Here is a 23396-nt window from a genome sequence, read left to right on the forward strand (position 1 = left end):
ACAAGGAAAACAGTCCCTTGGGTTTCAAGGTGGGGCGAGGCTGTTGACTTGAGGCAGACATCCATGATCCTCTGAGAACATCTCGTAACACTGCTTTGATCAAGGGTAAGAATGAGTGCCGATTGCATGAGAGGGTATTTGTTTTTTAAAGCTGCTCAGCTGTGTTTCATATGTCACAGGCCACGAATGTGTATGCGTTGGTAGTATGACCAGACAGTGATCGTGCCTAATGCTGCTGCCCCAGTGATAGACATTTTATAACTGTCTTGTTGTGGGTATGGAGTTTTATTGCCCATGGGAGAGCATTGCCAGGAATGTGGAATCCACAACATCAGATCCCCAGCATAGGAAGCTGAGCAGATGATGTTGACGAGTTATATTGTTAATTCTCTTCCTCTTGACTGTAGGTCGGTGGCAAGTGAATCAATAATGGAGAAATCACAGGGTGAAGGAGCCTCAGACAAGACAATGCATGCGGAAGCACTTGGAATTATAAATGTTCTTACAAGGCATTAGATAATATTATTGCCGCTATAACCCACTCTTGTTAAGCAAATGCCAGAACTGGTGTAAGATTTGAGACTGGAAAGCCTGTATATCTTGACCCAAATGAGAAAACAGCCAATGCCAAAACACCTCTTTTCTAACCAACATATATATGAACTTTGGTGCTAAACTTGGATGCGCATAAGCTCATAACGTACATTCATTAGTGTATGCGGCAAACACCGAGGACCTGCTGTTTGACAGCTAGCTCCTTAGGAGGCTCTGGGGATGAAATAGTGTCCTAGACAGACACAGATGTGCCTTCTTGGAACCTAAAACCTCAGGAACACCGAATGTGGTATATGTGAACCAGTGATCACCTCTGTTGCTATATCACGTGGCTTAATTTTATAGACATAAAGTTTTAAAAACAGATAAATGCTTATAAGGGTGTTGTATATTCTGAAGGTCTAAAGTCCATGCTTTTCATTCCTCTGAACTAACCTTCCATTGTATGGAAGTCTGTCCGGAATGCCTCTTGGACAGTGGGTTTCTCCACCTCAAAGGTGATGGGACCAGTAAGAGCTCAGGCTCGGAAGGCAGACAATCTGCTTTTGAATGGCCCCTTTCCTGCTAATATGCTTGTGACTCAGTTTCCTCATCTGCAAAGTTGGGATAGTGATTGGGTTCGTGCAGATTGAATGGAAAGATACAGACAACCTGGTTACTGCCTGGCACCTTGCATATTCTAGGGTAATGTGAGCCGTGCGTGTTATGGTTACTGTCTTTCTGCCTGCCTTCCGCCTCCTTCCTGGAGTTACAGCAGCTTCTCCGGGTCACCTGCCCCAAAGGCTCAGGGGAGTCTGCAGTGCTGGCTGTTCTCTTGGATGCGATAAGAATGCTGTGGGGAGCATGATTTTGATAATAGGCCACAAAGGTTTGAGAGTTTCTGCTAATGTGTCGTCTTCACTCATTACCAATTCTCTCAGGAGCTAACAGTTTGCAAAGGACTGTCCTTTGCAGAGTAAAAAAAAGAGAAAAGTCAGTATTGTTTTACTTTGTGTTACCCTGAAATGGCAGAATTGTGGGGGGTGGGAGGGGAAGGCATGGAGTGACTAAGAAGCCTTGAATAAAGCAGGCATGCTTTCAATAAATAACCATGCTAACAAAATGACCACCTATGGGAGCATCTTAAAAGCTTTCTGGCTATTAATAGTAAGAAATATTTTGTATCAGATTAAGTTTACACATACATATATGTATACATACTCAACAGTCTGAGACCAAAAGCTTCACATAACAATACATATTCTTCTGTATGCAACATTTTCTATTCCCTGTCATTCTATTTCGTTCCCTTGCATTCTGTGAAAAGAGACTGGTAGTTTGGAAAAATACTGATATAAGAAGTCAGTGGACCTAAGAATAGGGATATGGCTAAGAAAAATTAGTGCAATAGTCTATAACTATACGTTGTAAATATTTTCCTGCTAACCTGGCTGCTCTATAAAAACAAAAAACCCATAAATAATGGGGCACCTGGTTGGCTCAGTTTTTTAAACATCCAAAGCTTGGTTTCAGTTCCGCTCGAGTCCCACGTCAGGGTCCAAACCCAGCGAGGGTCTGCTTAAGGATTCTCTCACTCCCTCTCTCTGCCTATCTCCGTCTCTCTCTCTCTCTTTCTCTCTCAAATGAATAAGTAAATCCTAAAAAACAAAACAAACAAAAAAGAATGACAAATAAAACAAAACAAAACAAAAAACAAAAAAAAGACAACGATACTTAGTTCCTAAGTATCCTAAGTTAGCTCAATCTGACCTTTAAAAATTTATCATTTTTCCCATCCCAGCAAAGTTGTGGACTCATTGTCTTGAGGATGGAGAGTCAGTTCACTGCTGCCAGCAAACGTTGCTGGCAGCCCCCAGCTCTGTCATTATTTGGGCACTTGCCTGCCGTCCTGAGATTCAGCTCAAGGGGGTGTGGGTGGAAGTTATAATATTTATTGCCAATTAATTAATGAAATGTCATTAATTTAATAACATCCCTTCCTTTCTCTCCAACCCCCAGGTTGTTCGAGGGCTAGCTGAAATACATATTTGAAATGGATTTGTAAGCTAGAGGGCTCTTCAAAAATAAGAAGACTGTTGGTCTGTAAGACTCAATATTTGTAATCTTTACCTTTTTACACAATTTCTTCTAGATTTCTCAGTTGAATACCCTCATTGCACTTTTGCTGGGAGAACTCCTACCTGGAGACAGGCAGAAGATCATGACAATTTGTACCATCGACGTCCATGCCCGAGATGTGGTGGCCAAACTGATTTCTCAGAAGGCAAGTTCTTCTTAGAAATTCTATGTCTTTTTTTTGTTGTTTCCTAAAAGTGGTTTTTATTATCAAGAGCACTTCTGAGGAAGTCTTTTTTTTTAATGTGTATTTTTAATTAGTCCTGGGATGTTAGTTATGGTGACTAAGAGTGACTTTGATTTCAGTTAGCTGATTATCTTCATGAGAGTTAGCCCAAGTGGTATCCCACAAAGTTGCTCCAAGTCAGAAACTTCTAATACATATCATCCAAATAATTACCACAGTATAGGAGAACCTCGTGAAGTCGCCATTTCCCCATCTTCAGGCTTTTCCGCATGCTCTTGGTCCTTTGGCCTGTTATCACCTGCGTGATTGTCATTTACCATCTCTGTGTGACTTTGTTTTGAAGAAAGAGAAATACGGGCCATCCTTGTCTTTTCTTTTTAAGGCTAAATGACAGAGTTTAGAGAAGTCATATTCTAATCCTTTCAGGGCATTAATAGCCTTCTTATCTCTTTACCAAGACTTTGTATCTCTTAAATACTGGCGATGTTTAACGGAAAAGGAGAGTTTCCTCAGCTTTTTTCTAAAATACGTTCCTACTTAGAAATGTCACAAGTGTGCTTGTCTCCTGAACAATGTTGGTTATCATGCTTATCAGCTACTTTCTGCTCACCCTTTTGTTATCTCAGGGGGGTGGGGCTCTAAAGCAAGACTGTTCCTTTCTCAATTTGAATCCATGTATGTGTCTTGAGATGCTTCTTGTTTTTTTGGTAGTTCTTTTTCAATTTATTAAAATCAAATGAATTTTCATTCTCTCCAAAAGGTACAAGCAGTGCTTAAGCCATAAATGGAAAAAGCAATTCTTTATCCAAATTCTGGACCTTTAGTGAATGATGTTGTTTAATCGCTAATCCTAAACCCATCCTTGCAAAATGCCCCTTACTGTGTATTCTCATTTTGATAATGAACCATTGATAACAACTCTTTGAATATGTATGATCTTGTACCTTCTTACATATTATGTTTTATCAGTGGTGATTACTTGAAGTAGGGTAAGTTATGATTTAAAACATGTCCTTTGTACTCAAAGAGGTAAAATTACACTTTGCCTAATTTCTGATAATTTAATATGCACAAGTTGGCGGTGTTGACATTTATGTAGATGTCAGAATGTTAGTAGATAATAACTTTGGTAACTTCAATGGTCCCCGAGAAATCATAGGATCACAAATGTACAAGACTGGAATAATTTTTTCAAAATGGAAAAAGAACGGATAGGCTTGAGTAAGATAAAGAATAGCAATGAAAACAAACAAACAAACAAAAAAACACAACCTATAATTTGATTGAATGAAAAATGAAATGGGAGATCACTGTCCTAAAAGTAAAACTGGTTTTAGAATGGACTTTGTTGAAAGTACAGTTTGCATCTCTGACACATGGAAATTACAGGTTATGTGTTTGACTACGGAGTGTGTTTTTCCATCTGATTTCACTGATATGAGTATAAAGTTAGAAAAGTGATCAGATCCCCTAGGCTGATTCATAAAAGGGGGAAAAAACTTACTTGAATAAACTGATGTTGCTTTACAGGAAAAGCCTTCTTAAAATGGAGACTTTTGTGACACGTATTTCTGAATAAGTACAGACTCTTCTCTTTGCAATTGCAACTTGTAGGAGCAAAGAAGAGTTGGCCCTTTTGTGAGAGTTTTAGAAACGGGAAACAGCAGGATTGATTAGACTAATAAAGTTTGTTGCCTCAAAATTATCAGTGTCTCGGGTGTAACAATCATGTGATGTTTTCAGGTGGTCAGTCCCCAAGCCTTTACTTGGCTGTCTCAACTTCGTCATCAGTGGGAGGACGTCCAGAAGCACTGCTTTGTTCATATTTGTGATGCCCAGTTCCAGTACTTCTATGAATATTTAGGAAATGGTCCTCGGCTAGTGATCACTCCTCTAACTGACAGGTAAATGTGACAAGTTGGAGTCCGATGGGAGAAAGTGAGCCAGAAAAGTCCCCGAGTGTGAGTAAAGCTATGTGACATGCAGCAGAACCAAGTAAGAGAAAATGCTGAACGAACTTGGAAGGTGTGAAAGTCATGTGTAAGTGGACTAATGAAGAGACATATAGTAGATGTTGACTTCAGTTAGAGATAAGGTCAAGAGGACCAAATGAGAGAAGCAGAAGTATAGGCAATATGCAATCCTGACAATATGCAAATCATGAAATCACGAGCAGATTAATATGGTGGAAGACAGGGCTCTTGATCTCTGCGTCCATTCCCTCTGATTGTCCATGGCTAACATCTTCAGACCAGGGTCTGTAGCCATCCCCCACCCCTGTGTCCCTTTATCAAAAGTGTAAACATAGGAATTGCCTATGTGCAGATTCATTTTTGAAGGGATACCTACAGTGAAAGGAAGAAAAGACTGGGAACGTAGGTCCGTTAAATGATTTAACAAACACTTAGGAAGCCTGGTGCTGAGTACTCCTCCAGACTTAAACACACAAAGCATTTTCTAGTTGACTGTTGCACGTGAGTGACTGGGAATGAAGAGGAATAATAAGTAAGTTAACAAAGTTACTTTAGTAGTATATGCTATGACAAAAATAAAACAGGATGATACGTTACAAGGTATCTTGGATGGAGAGTCTGCTATAGATTGTGCGAGTTAGGACCCAAACGATACTGAGGAAGCTATGCAGACATCCTGGGGCAGAAAGTGACAAGCACAGACAAGTGCAGAGTTGCTAAAACAGGGAGGGGTTTGGCCAGTTCAAGAGGTAGATATAGAGCCAGTGTGATTCAAGTATGTCTAGGGACTGGGGTTACCATTATTAGAAGTTCATTGCCACTTGATTCTAAATACACATGGTCAGAATGCTATAGAAGCAAGGATATGTCACATTAGTAAGGAATTCCCTATCAGTGTTCCAGCCTCTGCTGGATTACTTGGTGTGTGTGTGGAAGGGAAGTGCATTAATTTGTTGGCATTCCTGGAAGAAAGAACATCTCAAAATCACAGGAGTGTTCCCAATTATGTGGTATCATCATACCATACAATTTATCTGGGAATGAAAGTATAGACTTTCATAGACACTACAGAAAGCATAACTTTAGATAAGTTAGTAAAGCTGGCTTGTATTGATGATCTTGGGACATCTGTGAAATTCTTTCACTACCTTTGTGATTGTTCTTGCTTGTATTAATCTCATGAGTTCATCACCAATAAATGCAATTCTATTTTTTTTTTTTAAAGATTTGAGAGAGAGCACGTGTGTGTGTGAGAACGGGAACACAAGGGGAGAGTCAGGGAGAGGGAGAAAGAGAATCCTTAGCGTATTCCCTGCAGAGGGCAGAACAAGATGTGAGGCTCCATCCCATGACCATGGGATCGTGACCTCAGTGGAAACCAAGAGTCAGATGCTTAACCAACTGAGCCACCCAGGTGCCCCTGTAATTCTTTCTCCAATTCAGTTCTCTTTAACTTGTTCCTAACTGAAATTCCGTGTTCCCTATCTTAATTGGTTAATTTATGCACGTTTTTCAGCGTGAAAATTAAAACTTGGACCTTGACAGAATCACTTGAGAATCGTCCAGACTGCAAATAGTAAGAGTCTGCTGCAGATGCGCCATGATCAGTAAAGCTGAGAAGAAGGAAGGTCCGGGGTGTAGGAGGAAAAGGGAGGAGACACTTGAAAGTGGGCCAGTAGGTGGGACCAATAGCTTATTGGCTTTTTAATCTAAACAAACAAACAGATCACCGTGTGCTTTATTTGCAAGTTGAAAGGAAGCTGAATATTCCTTTAGATGGAATGAGCAGGCGCTGCAGGAGACATTCACTTTGCATGCATTTCTTTTCCATTTCACTTTTTGGGGTTGTTTACTAGTTGTTTACCTTCACCCAGCAATGCCTTTTAGACACACTCGTTGTATCTCATTTGGTGTTGACCTTCCCTTTGTGTGGTAGGCGGGCGGCTTCCCTGTGTGGACAGGTTGAGAGACACAGGTCAGCAGCGTGTAACTGAGTCACCTGCGAGAGCGCAGGGGGCACGGGTTAGGAGCAGAAGGCTAAGCCGTCACCCAGAGACCCAAAATAGAACGGCCGCCATTGCATAGACGCTGGTGTGTCCCTTGTGTCACAGTCTAGAGGTGAGCGGTTCCGCCGCATAGCCCAGCACGTGGCCAGTGTGCCAGATGTGACTTCCACCTTTGTGTCAGACAGGGAACAAGAGTAAAGCTTCTAGAAGGGGGTGCTGTGGGATTTGTACATGGCATTTCAATGCATAGTATGTTGGTTGGAGCTTGGCCACTGAGTGGTTCCTGCCTGGAAGGTGGTGGGAAAGAAGGTTGTCTATGTCCACATGTCCAGCCAAGAGTTGAACCATGAGAAAAGATGATGAGGGGATAGTCCACCCTATAAAAAAATGTTATAGTTCCTACATTAGAGGTCAGTCTTTCCATTCCATATGCATTGAAAGATGCAATTAAAGATGTGCTGGCTGTAAAATCTAGAAACACATTACATTTCCCTAAGGAACTGCTTCTGTTTGCATTGTACTCTGACTTTTTTCAGGCATTTGCCTTGGGTATTCTTAATAGAGCCCTACAATATACCTCGTATTACAGAGGAGAAATCCGAGGCATGTTGATGTCGAAAGACTTGTTTAAGATTAACATCTGATGGAGGCGCCTGGGTGGCTCAGTGGGTTAAGGCTCTGCCTTTGGCTCAGGTCATGATCCCCGGGTCCTGGGATCAAGCCCTGCATCGGGCTGTCTGCTCCGAGGGGAGCCTGCTTCCTCCTCTCTCTCGGCCTGCCTCTCTGCCTACTTGTGATCTCTGTCTGTCAAATGAGTAAATGAAAATCTTTAAAAAAAAAAAAAAAAGATTAACATCTGATGATTGGCAAAGTAGAGAACCTGGTCCCCAATTTTCAGATCTCCATGCAAATGTCTTCTTATTAGGTCCACGTCCATACTGAGATAGAATTAATTTATGGAAACCTCATAGTGGATCCTTGCCATGTGTTCGTTTTTTCTTCTTTTACACATATCAAATTCTGTCTTTGCATAGTTCTCCTCAGTCTGAGAACCTCTGAATCTTTCCTGCAAAAATAGGTATATTTTCATAATCTAAATGCATGTGGCAACACATGCAGAATGAATTCCTGACATACATTTTAATGTAGCAAATTGTCTTTTGTGTATTTGCTTTATACATTGAAATATGTATATATTTGCATATTCTGCATGTATATGTATTTACATATCTCTTAATGTATTCATTAAATAGCAATTTAATGAAGTCAATGTTTAATTCATTCAACATTGAAGATTTCTGTTTTTCTTTTATAAACAATGGTTGGGGATGTTGTCTGCCATATTAATAGTGTCTTTACCTGGATGCATCAGAAATTCAGTAGCTTTGGGAATCAGGTGTTACTTGTATCAATGCATAGTTCTTAGGAAATGAGACAAAGCAGTACATGCTTTATTCTTTTTAAGTAGCCTACCTAAAATTCTGTATAAAACATTATTCTGACTCTTATTATTGCTATGAACAAATCATGGGTATATCAGTATTGTGTGTTAGTACCACATTCTAGACCCTGACTTCTTAAACTAAAGAAAAAGTTAGATGGCCCTCATGTTCTCTAAAAATCTCACGTCAGACTGTAGTATTTGTGCTGTCAATGATTACAGGTGTTACATCACTTTAACTCAGTCACTTCATTTAACCATGAGTGGAGCTCCAGCTGGCCCAGCCGGTACTGGGAAAACAGAAACCACCAAAGATCTTGGACGTGCCCTTGGCATGATGGTTTATGTATTCAACTGCTCAGAGCAAATGGACTACAAAGTGAGTGAGTTAGAAAATGCTACATTCTAACAATATTATCCCGGATTTGGAGTGATGGAAACTAAACTCAGAACCCTCGTCTGTGAAATTCTTAATGCCTTGCTCTGTGATTTAGTCCATAGGAAATATCTATAAGGGATTGGTGCAGACAGGGGCCTGGGGCTGCTTTGATGAGTTCAATCGAATTTCTGTGGAAGTCCTATCCGTGGTGGCCGTCCAGGTGAAACTGATACACGATGCCATCAGAAACAGGAGAAAGAGGTGAGTAGTGCCTGGCTTCCTTCTATTGTTCCCGAGAGGAAGGGGAACATAAAGGAAGACAGTCAGCCTCATCTTGCCCTTTTCTTGCAGCCTCTCCCCGTCTCAGGAAATGCATTAAAGAAGAGAGACTGGTTTATTTTGAAGGATGAGTTTGAATAACCTCCAATTTTTTAGTGTTTTTTTTTAATTGTTGACTACACCAAAAGTGTATACATTAACACCAGAAAAAACTAACACCCTCAACAGTGCTGAATCCACTTACCGGTTCTCAGTCATGATTGGACTTGACCTTCTGGTGGCATTGGACACACCTGATCCTTCCCTTCTGCAGGGCACACTTCTTCTCGTAGGTTCCAGGCCACCACCATCCTCTTGGTTTTCTCCCACCCTCAGGAATGCTGGAGGGCTGATTTCTTCTCCTTTTCAAAATTGGAAAACAGGGGCTACCCCATGAATGACGATGATGGCTAAATACAGAGCACTTGGACAAGTGTCTGACACCTCGTAAGCACTGTGTCAGTGTTTGCTCTTATTTTTTCTTGGTAGTATTTCCTGACCTTATTAATAGTGGATGCCACAGGCCTCAATCTTCAGGTTAGAGCCCTTTATGATTTCACCCTGTCACGTGGCTTTGAGAAGCATTTGTTTGCTGCTGGCTGCCAGATACCCAGACTTTGTTTCTCTGATACCTAGACCTCCAAAGACCATGCTTCTAGGGCATCTTGAGACCACCTGATGTCCTGTGGACCTGTTAGATTTAATAGATCTGAAATCATATCTGGTCTGATCTGGTCTCTCCAGCAGCACGTGTCCTGGCCATCCCACCCACACACTCTGCTGGTTCCTCCATTACTTCAGAAACCTCCCAAATATCTCCAGAGCCTAAGAACTTCTAATGTGATGCCATACTCTAAAAGATCAAACATGATTGGCACTGGGGGTCTGATGGCTTAATTTGAGAAATAAGTATTATAGGGGTGCCTGGGTGGCTCCGTTGGTTAAGCACCTGTCTCTTGGTTTGGCTCATCTCGGGGTCCTGAGGTTGAGCTCTGTGTCAGGCTCCATGCTCAGTAGGGCATGTTTGTCCCTCTCCCTCCCCCTCTCTTCCTCCCTGTGCTGGCTCCAAATCTGTGGGAAAAAAAAAAATTAAAAAAAAAATAAGTATTATAGCACTCAATTGTGGTTTTCCTTATAACATTTTTTGTATACGAGGCAATCTCATTTTTCTGGCCTACCCACTTACCACCCCCCCCCCCACTTCTAAGGGTATTTTGCTGAGCTAACGGTCTTGTCCACAGGAACACATCAGTCTCCCAGTGAGGGACGGCTTAGCTAGCGCCTTGAAACTGTGACTCTGTTACAGAGGTTTCCAGGTTTTGTTGATATTTCCTCCTCGTAGAAAACTCTCAGTCCTTCTGCGACATGGCTCTGGGATTCCAGTTGCCTGTGACCACGTGGCTGCTCCCTTACCTGCCCCCACTCTGAGGCCACGTGAGAGAGGGTCGATTCTTTCCTCTTTGACTGCCCCTGCCTGCATATTTTTAGATTTTAGTCAAAATCTTAGCATTTAATGTAACTCAGATGTCATTTGAGACCATCCTTTCTAATGGAGACTTAGGTAGCCGACCCATACAAGGGTTCCTGGACACTCCCAACCCCACTTACGAGTTGTTTGCTCTCTGTCCATGTCTGTGTGTATGAGTTGTACCTGTTGATTGCATGCTAGCCCATGGCCAGAGGCCCAGGCTTCTTCGTGGTTTCATGCATTTCATTACATGCTCTTTATATCCGAGGACTAAATCAGTAGGGCCGTGCCTCAGTGAAGCCCACAGGCATCTTGCTGGCTCTGCTCCCTCAAGGTCCATACTCTTGACTGTGGCTGTTCCTACCGTGTCTCACTGGAGAGCAGTGAGGGACCCTGTTAGACTAGTTTCCTCTCTGTGAGCAGCTCTGCCAGGCCTGTCTGCCTTCCCTGGCTGGATCGTCTAGGAATGAAGGTTTCTCCACTCCTACCTACACAAAATCCATCTTCCCTTAACTGTCTAGTACCTAAGAAACTCTTTGTCCTAAAAATTGTGCTTGTCTCTTTTCACTCTCTACGCTATGACATCAGCCCATCTCCTTGACCACTTCAGCCCTTCTCTCTAGCCCTTTTCTCTCTCTCTAAGAGAAGATCTTATACTTTGTCCTTAACTGTCATTTGAAAGTTTCCTTCTATTTGTCCCTCACTTTGGCTCCTCCATCCATTGCCCAGTCCATTGCCCGGGATGTCGACAGTCTAACTGGGCCCTTGCAGATGTTCCTACAAATCTTTCCCTGCTTTCCCAGTGCCTTTAAGTGATGAGAATAGTAATAGTCATAGCTAACATCTCTTGAGTATTTACCATATTCTAGGCATTGTCCTCCTAGCCATTTATATGTATAAACTCTTTTATAAAATTTTTTATTTATTTAACAGAGAGAGAGAGAGAGCGCACAAGCAGGCAGAGAGGCAGGCAGAGAGAGGGGAAAGCAGGCTCCCTGCTGAGCAGAGAGCCTGATACAGGCCTCAGTCCCAGGGATTATGACCTGAGATTATGACCTGAGCCGAAGGCAGAGGCTTAACCCACTGAGCCACCCAGGTGCCCTGCATAAACTCTTTTAATCCTCATTTAATTTAACAAGGTGGGTAATGTTCTTATCCGCCCCCCCTTTCCTTCTTACGAGGGAATTAGCATGTGTCTAAAGTGATAGAGCTGGTTTCCAGACACTCAGAGGCTGTTAGTCAGCAGGGACTTGCTGCATAAATGGGAGGAAAGGTAGGAGGGAGTGAGGGGGGGGTGGGGGTGGGGGTTAGCAGAGTGAACAAAGAAGCCACTCTCCCCTCTCACCATGGGTATTTTCTGTCTTCGCAGTATCCCACTCAAGGGGTCGCAGCCCACGTTGAAGGCAGAAATGACATCACCTTTCAGTTAACTGTCAAAATAGTAAAGTCCTCCTTTCTCTATTCCAGCCTATATGGTTGTGCTCAAATAGAAAAGAGTTCTTGCCATATTTGTAACTCTTGGTGGGGAAGGGAGTGCGTTTTTAAGAAACATGCTTCAAAACGTCTTCAGAATATGTATGCACAGGAGTTTCAAAGAAAATCCCCGGGAATCAACAGCTCCCTAATAATACTTTGCATTTTGCCACCGTCTGCATTTGTCAATGTGTTGTCACATTCAGGGAGCTCGTTTAATTCCGTCAACATTCTTCTTATGGTAGATTTGTATTTCTCGGGGAAGCCGTCACACTGAAGCCATCCGTTGGAATATTTATTACTATGAACCCAGGATATGCTGGTCGAACCGAATTACCGGAAAATCTCAAAGCTCTTTTCAGGCAAGTGTTAAGCTGGGCGGTTTAGCATCTGGAACACTCATGCCACCTAACGTTGCTGGTTTGCACTATTAAATGATTTGTTTTTCCTTGAGAATCCCTATGGAGAACCTCTTATTATATCTTTGGATTCCCTGATAGCAAGAACTTTGGTCATGATAAATGAACTCTTTTGAAATATGAAGCCAGAACTTAAAATCATTCCTTAAAAGTTACAGGGTACATTTGAACCCTTAATACCAGCTCTGTGTTATATTATACATAATATTATTTAAAGTTTTTAGCAATTATGGAATATTTAGTAAATATAGGAAAGAATAAAGAAAAGGTGATAGCTTTACCATCCAGAAATGATGATTGTTGTATTTTTTTCTGGTCTCTTTACAATGTAGATTTTATGGATACGAGGTTAGGTACGATTTTTATTTATTTCTGGTTTAATATTTTGATATAAGTAGTTTATCGTCTTATCAGAAATTCCTTAGAAATGCTCCTTTATGTAAGTTCAAAATAGTATCTCTCATGGTTTGTGCATAATTTTCTAAACTGTTCCCTGTTTTCTGGCATGAAGGGTTTGTGTTTTTCTTTTCAGTTTTTTTTATGATCATAAAAGAGCAGGCTATAAACATCCTTCACCGGAAGAGTTACTTTTTTCAGATTATTACCCAGAACAGATTCCTACCTCTGGAACTACCTGGTGAAAGATTAAAATATCTACTGACGACCTGCTTTCCAAAATATTTCACCAACAGACACACTTATTAACAGCCCGTCAGAGAAGCTGTGCTGTGTGTGAACCAGTTATGTTTAACCCCGATTGTAAATCAGCGCTGCTCAGGTGTACTTTCCTGGAAGAAGAGGCGCGCATCTCAGGTTACAGTTTGGGAAAACCTCACTGCAGCCACAGTGCAGAATATTTCCGGTACAGCCGGAAGTTGTCTTGTGCCCCTCTGAAGTGAATCCCCCCACACCATGGGATGTGTTTTCTGGGCCTTGAGGTTGTGGGTGTCTTTCCTGGAGCTAATGTCCAGTGGAACCGTCCAGGGTCGACTTGTTTGTGTTATTAGCCTCTTTCCTGGAACACCAAAGTTGGGGGATTCCTCCCAGTTGAGTGTCGCAGGAGTTCCTCTTGGTAGGTGGTTAACACTGTCGTCGAGACACACTACCGTCTGTGTCTTTTAGCCGGTGGGTGGATGCTTGGGTTGTTTCCAGTTTGGGGCTCTCAGGAATCAAGCTGCTGTGAACATTCATCTACGATCTTTGTGTGAACATACATTTTCTTTTGGGTGAATCTCTATGAATGACAGTTGCATGGTAAATGTGTGTTTGACGTCATCAGAGTCTGCCAATCTGGTTTCTAAGGCGGTTGTACTGTGTTACACACCGTCTCACCATCAGTGTATAAGAATTCCACTTGCTCTGCATTCTCATCAAAACTTCGTACATGCAGTCTTGTCAGTTTTTGCCAACCCAATAGATAAGTAGCGGTGGGTCACTGTGGGTGTCGTCTGCTGCATTTCCATGATGCCTAATGATGTTGAACATTTTCTCGCGCAATGTACCGGCCATTCCCACACTTCACTTCTTTTTTTTTTTTTTTTTTTTTTTAAAGATTTTATTTATTTATTTGAGAGAGAGAGAGACAGTGAGAGAGCATGAGCGAGGAGAAGGTCAGAGAGCGAAGCAGACTCCCCATGGAGCTGGGAGCCTGATGTGGGACTCGATCCCGGGACTCCAGGATCACGCCCTGAGCCGGAGGCAGTCGTCCAACCAACTGCGCCACCCAGGCATCCCTCCCACACTTCACTTCTGTGAAGGGCTGTCCTCTGTGGGCTTCCTTAAATTCTTGTGTCACAAATATTTTTTTTCTCTTCGCTTGTGGCTTGTCTTAATTTTCTTAATGGTGTCCATCAAAGGTAGCAGTTTTAAATTAGATGAAGTGCAATTTATCTGTTTGCTCTTTAAAATAGGCTAGTGAAGAAAGTTTGACTAATCCCATGTTGCAAAATTTTTCGAGTATCTGTTCTTCCAGATGTGTTGTTTTATAGTTTTCGTGTGTTTTCTCCTTTTTTCTGTTGAGGTGCTGGATGATACTGACTGATTTTTCAAATGCTAAACAATTCTTCAATGTTATATTCCTGGGATAAACTCCACTTGGTCAGGAGATGCTATTTTTATATTTGTTGCTGGGTTCCATAGGCTACTACTTTCTTAAGGATTTTGAAATCTATGCCAGGAGGGATGTTGGTCTGTAGTGTACTTTACTTATTATCTTTATCTGGTTTTGGCATTAGGGTGACACTGACCTTGTGTAATGAGTTAGCCATTTTCTGATCTATTTTCTTGAGTTTGTGTAGGGTTGGTATTATTTACCCCTTAAATACCCGATAGAATTAGTAAATGAAGCCATCTGGGCCTAGATTTTCCTTTGCGGCAGTTTTTTTCAGTGCTAAACTCAATTTTTTTAGTAGATATGGAGTCATTCAGATTTTTTTTCCTTCTTGAATTAGTTTTGATAATTTGCATCTTTTAAGAAATCTCTCCACATGATCTAGATTATTGAATGCATTGGCATTCATTTATGATATTCCCTTGTTATCGGTCGTGAGGTTCTGTGGTCCATGTGTAGTCATGGGTCATTTGTGTCTTCTCTTCTTCCCTTGCCTTGTTGAGCTAGAGGCTTGTCTGTTACATTTTTAAAGAGCTCTCTGCTGTTCACAGTATATATTGTTGCTCACTGTCTGCCTTAAAAAGGATACACTGCCTAACCTATAATGTAAGAACCTCTAGTTTTTAGTGGGATTTCTTTTGAGTTTAAAATTTGCTTGTCCATCCATCTGTTTAACCATGTTTCATTTGTATTTTCTTCTCATTTTTATACTTTAAAAATGCGCTTTATTTATTAAGAACTTCTTTTGGCAGATAATAGGAATATTTAAACTGAATTCTTTTTCCAGTCACCTACTCTAGCGTGCTTTACTGAATGTTTTCCTTTCCTCCTAGATGCTTTGTCAAGCATGGCAGCTCTGTGATGTCTGTTTTTCTTGAAAAATGATTTCAGAGAATAATATCGTAGCAATGTCATGATTTTAGAATACTTTGATTTGAAACTTAAACCTCTATGCAGTGTTTTTCCATTTGCCTCCCAGTTCATCTCCTGCCTGTTTTCACTTGGGTCTTTAAGCTTAAGCTTGAAATTGTTTGACGACATTTTCCTGAACTTGGTCTAACTAAGGATGCATCACCGATGTTGGGATGCTAGTACTTGCATCCGCAAAGGTTGAAGGACAATTTGGATGACGCTAGTAGCGTTTGTGAGTGGAGGCAGTGTGCCTGAGCCTTAAGAGCCCCATGATTCCACCCCTGACCTGCCATGGGGCCTGGGGCGTGTGCTCACCCGGCTCAGAACCTTGGCCAGCACCTTGGCAAAATACAGGTGAGAAGAGTAGCCACTTCCTGGAGTCGTGTGAATTAAGGGAGAGAGTGCATGAAAAGCCTGTAGAACCTGTACAGCAGGAAGAAAGTGCTCAGTAAATTCAAGTTACAATAGTAATATACGTACTGGGCCAGACAACTTACTACCTTTTCTGTCCCCCATTTCCTGTTGATCTTTACTGCTTCTATTGTATGATAGAGTACAAAACGTAGAGGAAATGCGGGCTTAGTTTAAATAGAAGGACTTGGCGCAGATGCCAAGAAACAGGCATGTTCAGCGTGAAAATTAGATATGCATGAAGCCGACTGTAATTTTATCTACAAGAGCAGGTGGATGAATATTACTGGGCTATGCACTTCACGATGTCTAAAATCCCAGGCTTGCTTACTTACTTGGTTCCTCCTTTGTACTTCAGTTGAATGGAATTTTTTCAGATATCGCTTTAAATGGCAGTGGTCTTTGGGAAAGACTTTCTGGAAGTCTCCCTCCAAAAAGGGGATTTAAACGTGAAACATTTCAGTAAATTTTTATCTTCTAAGTCTAACCATGGGGTGCCTGGGTGGCTCAGAGGATTAAGCCTCTGCCTTCAGCTCAGGTCATGGTCTCAGGGTCCTGGGATCGAGCCCCGCATCAGGCTCTCTGCTCGGCAGGGGGCCTGCTTCCCCCCCCCACCCCCACCTGCTTCTCTGCCTACTTGTGATCTCTCTCTCTGTGTCAAATAAATACATAAAATCTTAAAAAAAAAAAATGTTAACCATGCTGGCCGCAGGAGGTGGCACACCAGAACTGTCCCGTACCACCTTGAAAGAGCCCATGGTTAAATTTTCATTAGAACTTAAATTTTGGAGTTTGTGGTTAAGCATGGCCGCTGATAGAAACTAAATTATATGGCTTTATGGTTGTACTCAAAACGCATCGCTGCCTAATTGAATTTCTGTGTTTAGTATTGATGCTGTCAGGTCCTTTCTATCTATTTTGTTTGCGCGGTGGTGTGCTACTGTACCTCTCTTCCCAAGCCCATGTTGCTAGATGGAGGTTAGCCGTGCTGGAGGTATTTATTGCATGGAAACCAGCAGAGGTTCTATTTTGGAGAGCTGGTCATTAAACATTGACGAGCCTAGCACTGGCCACGGGTAAAGGTGGCCTCTACAGCCAGATACCACATCCCTTTCTGCAGGGACAACTTGTAGGAGTGGACTGGATATACTTAGAGATTTCCCTTAAACTCCTATACCCATTCTTCCACCTTTTTCACACATTCCATAGTTGCCTACATTATCTAGTAACAAATGGGACATTTTTTTAGTTGAAATGAAGGGTCTCGTTAACTGTGACGGACAGAGGTAATTGTGAGTTGCTTGTGAACGGTGAGAATATGCATACAAATTAATCACTTGATTTCAGCAATTTGTACTTACTACCTTATAACATTAGAAAGCTGATTCTCTTACTCACTTTTTAGGCCCTGTGCCATGGTGGCCCCTGACATCGAGCTAATCTGTGAAATCATGTTAGTGGCTGAAGGGTTTGCAGATGCTCGTTCATTAGCCCACAAGTTCGTCACGTTGTACACGCTCTGCAGGGGGCTCCTCTCCAAGCAGGTGAGTGGTTTTTCCCTTTGGCTTGGTTTTTACGTCCCATTAAAACTGCTTTGGAAATACAGATGCTGGGTAATCTGTCACTCACAGGATAGTTAGATGTTTTGGAGTAATTTTTTTTATTTTCTGTAAAATTTTGAAAATCTTTATTGTACAGTTCTAAATTTTTTTCTAAAATTAAATTTGAGACATTTTAAGTTGACCATTTTTTAAAAAAAGATTTTATTTATTTGAGAGAGAGTACAGGAGGTGACTGGGGGGGGGTGGCGAGGGGCGTGGGGAGAAGCAGACTCCCTACTGAGCAGGTAGCCAGTTTTGGGATGGGCTCGATCCCAGGACCCCAGAATCATGACCTGAGCTGGAACCCAGGATCGTGACCTGAGCTGCAGTCAGACGCTTACCTAGCTAAGCCATTCAGGTACCCCTTAAGTTGACTGTTTTATTGGTACTTCGCACAGTTTTTAATCGATGGGCTCTGTGATTTTCTTTAACCTTCAGCAGTGCTGTAATTATACATGGAATTTCATGATGTGTCCTTTTCTTGGTGAGAACATTATTTTCTAGTAAGGGATGGCAGGACTGTCCATAAGAGTCAAAAGAAGTAAAAGCAGATTTTCCGAAGAACCCCTCAATAAATTTTAAATGAAAACTTCTCTCGGTTTGGTGGTCATGTTTTATTTGCAGGTGGGGTTGGCTTCTTTGTTTTTTGTTTTTACTTTGGCTCTGTAAGTCCCTAGTCTCTGAAGAGGGTCAAACTTACTCTTTACTCTCCTCACTAGCTTGGATTTTTTTTTTCTTTTCTTTTTTTTTAGTATAGTTGAAAATGATGCTACATTCATTTTAGGTCTGCAGCATAATGATGCGATATCTCTATATGTTATGTCGTGGTCAGCACAAGTGTGCCTGCACCTGTCAACCTACAGAGCTCTGCCAAAACCACTGACTGTATTCCCTGCGCTGTGCCTTTATTCCTGTGTGGTCCCTAGCTTCTTGATCTTTCACCGAAGCTGCTGATGTGCTACAGAAATGGCATCAGTATCAGCCTCATTATTTTTAAATTCAGCTTCGTGGCCACCTTTGACTTTAGTCTTTTTTTTTTTTTAAGATTTTATTATTATTATTATTTTTTGACAGAAACAGAGATCACAAGTAGGCAGAGAGGCAGGCAGAGAGAGAGGAGGAAGCAGGCTCCCTGCTGAGCAGAGAGCCCGATGTGGGGCTCGATCCCAGGACCCTGGGATCATGACCTGAGCCAAAGGCAGAGGCTTTAACCCGCTGAGACACGCAGGCACCCCTTTTGATGACCTTTCATTAATTCCTAGTGACATTATTTTGCAACTCTTCCAGCACAAAAGTATTAAAATGCCACAGTTAGAGTCACATAGTTACCTGTGCTGACAGAGGTACTCATTCTAAATTACCTGTTGCTGAAGCAGAGTTTGGGATGTGAGAGAGAAATTCACGTTGTCATTTTAGGTTTGCATGGTGGGGGAAATCATAGTGAATTTAATAATACAGAAAAATGTTTATGACAGTGTTGCATGCAGAAAACAGCATACCAAACTAGATGTGATATACAGCTTACATGTGTTTTCTATTTTAGACTCTGTGCATTATATACATACTTACACACCCACACACCCACACATATATGTATGTGTATACATATACATATGTGTGTGCTTTTTAATTTTTGTCTTTGGGTACTAAGACTAAGTATTTTTTATTTTTCTCCCTGTTTGTAATTTCCTTTTTATTTTTGCAAGGAGCTCGTTTTAATTTTACAATGGGCAGGAGTCAGAAGAAAGGGATGTCATTGAACCCAAACAACACTGAGTTGTTCCCTGTGGTCCTGTTTAAACATTTAGTGAGCATTTCCTATATCCAAGTAATATGTCTGTTGCCAGTGATGATGAAGAAGGTAAACAAGAGCAAATGAAGCAAAGCACTCAGATTCCTGAGTTCGGAGGACTTGGGAGATTCAGTTTATGTGAAATAAAATCACGAGAAGTTGATCATAGGTAGAAGAGGGAGGTGTTGGGAGTAAAAGGACAGTTGGGAGAAGTGCTCTCCAACTGGGCCAGTGTCATGGATAAGATGAGGGAAGGCAGAGAGACCAGGACAGAAGGGCCAAATTAGGAATACTCGCTGGTACTTTTCTAAGCTGGAGGGATGGATTTAAGAAGAACCAGTGGATGTCTTTTTAAAAATTATTTATTTATTTAAGAGAGTGTGCCCATGTTGAGGGGGATGGGGCAGAGGGACAGGGAGAGAATCTCAGGCAGACTCCCCATTGAGTGCAGAGCCTGATGTGGGGCTTTGTCTCATGACGCTGAGGTCAAGCCATGAGCTGAAATCAAGAGTTGGACGCTTAACTCCTGAGCCACCCAGGGGCCCCACCCGTAGACATTTTTAAAATTCAAGTTAATTTTTACTTAAATTCAATTAGTCAACATGCAGTTCGTTACTAGTTTCCAATGTAGAGTTCAGTGATTCATCAGTTGCGTGTAACACCCAGTGCTCATCACATCACGTGCCCGGCTTAATGCCCATCACCCAGTTTCTGCATCCCCGACCCCCCGCCCCTCCAGCAGCCCTCAGTTTGTTTCCTGTAGTGACCAGTGGACATTTTTGGCCGGTGGAGTGAAGCAATGAAGATGGTGAAGATTATTGTAGTGCTCGTTACATTCACATGCTTAGGAGAGTCCCCAGATCCTCTTAAACCTGGATCCGGAATTTCTTCTACCTCCTCTCCTTTAATGTTCTTACTGCACTGACTCAGCACCCCTCTGGCCTCCACACTCCCGGCTCTCCCCCTTCCCTCCTCACCACAAGCCCTAGTCTCCTCCTGCACCAGTGGCTCTCCACTGATTATTTTTACCATGACCCACGGCCAAAACTGCGTATTCTGTTGAGCTCAGGAATGCAGCCATGTGTGTTATATGCAGAGCTGTGAAACAAGAATTTTCACCCAACACTCCTTACCTTTCCTATTTGTAGTACATTCTGGTATTTTTCATTCTATTCTGTTCTGTTTTATTACGAGCAGAAATGATGGTCAAGACCTACTAAATTGAATTTACTAATGCACTAATGGATTGAAGGATGTATTTATACATGGATATATTGTTTCACTGCCCACAAAACATTAACTCATTTCATTCCTACAACAGCCCTGTGAAGTGGTTAGATTCTTTTATGTGTCTTATTATAGACAGTGATACTTGGAGAGGGCAGTGATTTTTCCACAGGCATTGTTGAAAGATATCTGAAGAAGAACCCAACTCTGTGGGTTGTAGATAAAAGGCAAAAGACAGTAGGCCTGTTTTATGTGATCAGCCCGTTAACTCATTGTCCCCTTCCTGAGCACATGCCCTGGGCAGTGCCCAGTGCCGGGACCTAGAAGACCAAAGGGAATAGATCTGGGGTCTGTTCTCTAGGAGCTCTGAGCCTGTGAAAGGCATCTTCCACTGGGATTATGTAAAAGTCTCAAAGGAGAGGTACTATTTTATCACCAAGTTTCAATACTATAGCTTGGACTGCGTTCAACACCAACATCAGTGCTAGAGCGTCCGAGTGATGAAGAGGTAGAGTAGGGGTGCCTGGTGGCTCAGTGGGTTGAGTCTTTGCCTTAGGCTCAGGTCACAATCTCAGGGTCTTGGGATCGAGCCCCACATTGGGCTCTCTGCCCAGCAGGGAGCCTGCTTCTCCCTCTCTCTCTGCCTGCCTTTCTGCCTACTTGTGGTCTCTGTCAAATAAATAAAATCTTAAAAAAAAAAAAAAAAAAAAAAAGAGGTAGAGTACTTAGGCCAAATAGAGATCTGGGCCTGGGAGGGGCAGACTCACAGGACTGTCCACTGAACTGAAGAAGTGGGCCGTGTTTGGAGGTGAAAACGCACAGGTAGTTCAACTCCTGAGTTAACAGGTTTCTGGGGAGAAGAGCTGGGAAGGCAACTGGAGTCTGGGGCACACGCTGTAGCTCAGTGCTGTGGGCAGAGATCTGCTGACAGAGGCGGAGAGCCAGAGGGAAGAGGCAGGAGGAAGCTGAAGGGACATGGTTTTCACAGTTGCAAAGAGGAGAAGAAAACACTACTCCACACCCTTAAAGCATGTTATTTATCTGAACTCTTCTTAGAGCTTTTGGCTTCTACCTCTGGAATGAGAATCTTACTCCCTCACAAAATTTTTGAGAAAATATAACCTATGTTTTGATTTTTAGGATCATTATGACTGGGGACTTCGCGCTATTAAATCTGTGTTGGTTGTAGCTGGCTCTCTGAAACGAGGAGATAAAAATAGACCCGAAGATCAGGTACCGCAGTGCTGACTTGGTTCTGGGGCGTGAGTGGCTCAACAGCTTCACAGAAATGAGAGTGTATACCCGGATGGGGCGCCGTGCCTAGAGCAACTTTGAACAAACAGAATCTCTGTTTCTGTAGAACATCCCGAGGACGGGCATCTCTTACGTTATTAAGGATATGACTACAGGAAGGAAAAGGGGGCTTTCTAGGTGCTTTTGAGGTAGCAGCTACAGAAAATACTTTGGCCATCACAGTCACATAATGCAGCCATCACTGGTTGATTTCCTCTGAGGAACATTTAGAAAATCTGATTAATTGATTTGGGAAATTAATCCTGAAAAGTCAGTGAAAACATAATCTCATGGGGCGACGTGCATCCCTTCCGTGGGCGTAAGATGAGCGTGAGGAATGGGACGGGAAGAGTGGCCGCCTGACACCAGTGGAATGCTCAGGTGGTTAGTCCCCGCGGCGGGGGCGGTGTTCGATCCCAGCCGGAGGACAGAACGATAACTGCCGCCTTCTCTAATTTTTTTGGAAGCATTTTTCCTTTATTAAAGAGGGAGAACAGTGGCTCTGCAGCACTGTATATATTCTGTACAGCTTCAGAAGTTGAAAACAATCTATTCCTGTGAGTTTCTTTTCGTGTTAAAGGACACTTACATAATTTCTACTTCCATAATACTTTCCTCTTCCTCTCAGTCATAATTCACCACTGGGTAGGGATTTTCTTGCCTTTCTTTGCTATGTTATCAGTGTTGTTGCATCTACTTATCTCTTTCTGTAAAAGTCATGCTGATGTTCAAGTTACTGCTTTTAAAATCTAAAGCCCTCTTTGGTTTTCAGCCAATACAGAACAAATACCCACACTAAAAAGGGTTCGGTTCGCAGAGATTCTCTTTGAAGACAATGAGCTGATAGGCCTGGTTAATTATACCCTGGAGTTTGAGGATTAAAGAGGGAAGAGCCTTAGACTCTTTGTCAAGATCAAAACAGTTGCCGGGACAGAGCCTGCTCCTTGACTTGAGTCTGAGGTTTGGGATACCAACAGAGCCTTCTGGTGTTCTGATACATGAGCTTGGCAGCATTTACCCTTCCTGTAGATAGGGCGCCATCCTAAGGGAGGACCAGTATCAATAGCCCGTGCTTTGGGTACAACGTTTGAAAATAACGTGTCTGGCACACCCTGTATTGGCTTCATCAATAAAGTGTTTTCTTTCTAGGTACTCATGAGAGCACTGAGGGACTTCAATTTGCCTAAAATAGTGACAGACGACCTTCCCGTGTTTCTGGGCCTGGTTGGTGACCTTTTTCCCGCCCTGGACGTGGCCCGGAGGAGGACGCCACACTTGGAACAGACGGTCAGGCAGGCCACCTTGGAGCTCCACCTGCAGCCCGAGGAGAGCTTCATTCTTAAGGTAAAAGCAGCGTGTTCTTCTCATAGCTCTAGGGATTTGCCGTGAGAACAACTGCATTTCAGTGGTCTTTAACCAAAACATGAACTTACGTATTCTGCGGACCTTTATGCAATCTTAATATTTTCTCTAAAGCACTCTAAATTGACAGGCTTTACGCCAGTTAAATAGGAATAATTATTTTAGAGTTCCATTCTTGAGTGGGGATACGATTCAGTCACGCTTCTAAGTGTGAGCATACTTTTCTTCAGGCCACAACAATTTCTTTGTTGTTCCTGGTGACATGCACCAGAAATCCCTTTTGCTCTTTTTTCTCTCCACCTTTGAGAAACTTACAAGTAAATCCTTAGTACTTGCTTTTAGTGGGGAAAGAAA

The 23396-nt window shown here is 42.3% G+C and overlaps 1 protein-coding gene across 1 annotated transcript in view; it reads left to right on the plus strand.

The window, feature by feature from the left end:
* DNAH11 (dynein axonemal heavy chain 11) overlaps nucleotides 1-23396 on the plus strand; it is a 324415-nt gene that overhangs the window by 121158 nt on the left and 179861 nt on the right. The window contains exons 31-38 of the mRNA XM_044246194.1: nucleotides 2687-2818; nucleotides 4601-4761; nucleotides 8500-8656; nucleotides 8772-8917; nucleotides 12161-12277; nucleotides 17173-17311; nucleotides 21528-21620; nucleotides 22830-23024. Of these exons, the coding sequence (XP_044102129.1) occupies nucleotides 2687-2818; nucleotides 4601-4761; nucleotides 8500-8656; nucleotides 8772-8917; nucleotides 12161-12277; nucleotides 17173-17311; nucleotides 21528-21620; nucleotides 22830-23024 (1140 nt within the window). The remainder of the gene's footprint in view (nucleotides 1-2686; nucleotides 2819-4600; nucleotides 4762-8499; nucleotides 8657-8771; nucleotides 8918-12160; nucleotides 12278-17172; nucleotides 17312-21527; nucleotides 21621-22829; nucleotides 23025-23396) is intronic.

This window comes from Neovison vison, chromosome 4, assembly GCF_020171115.1.
Source record: "Neovison vison isolate M4711 chromosome 4, ASM_NN_V1, whole genome shotgun sequence".
NCBI lineage: Eukaryota > Metazoa > Chordata > Mammalia > Carnivora > Mustelidae > Neogale > Neogale vison.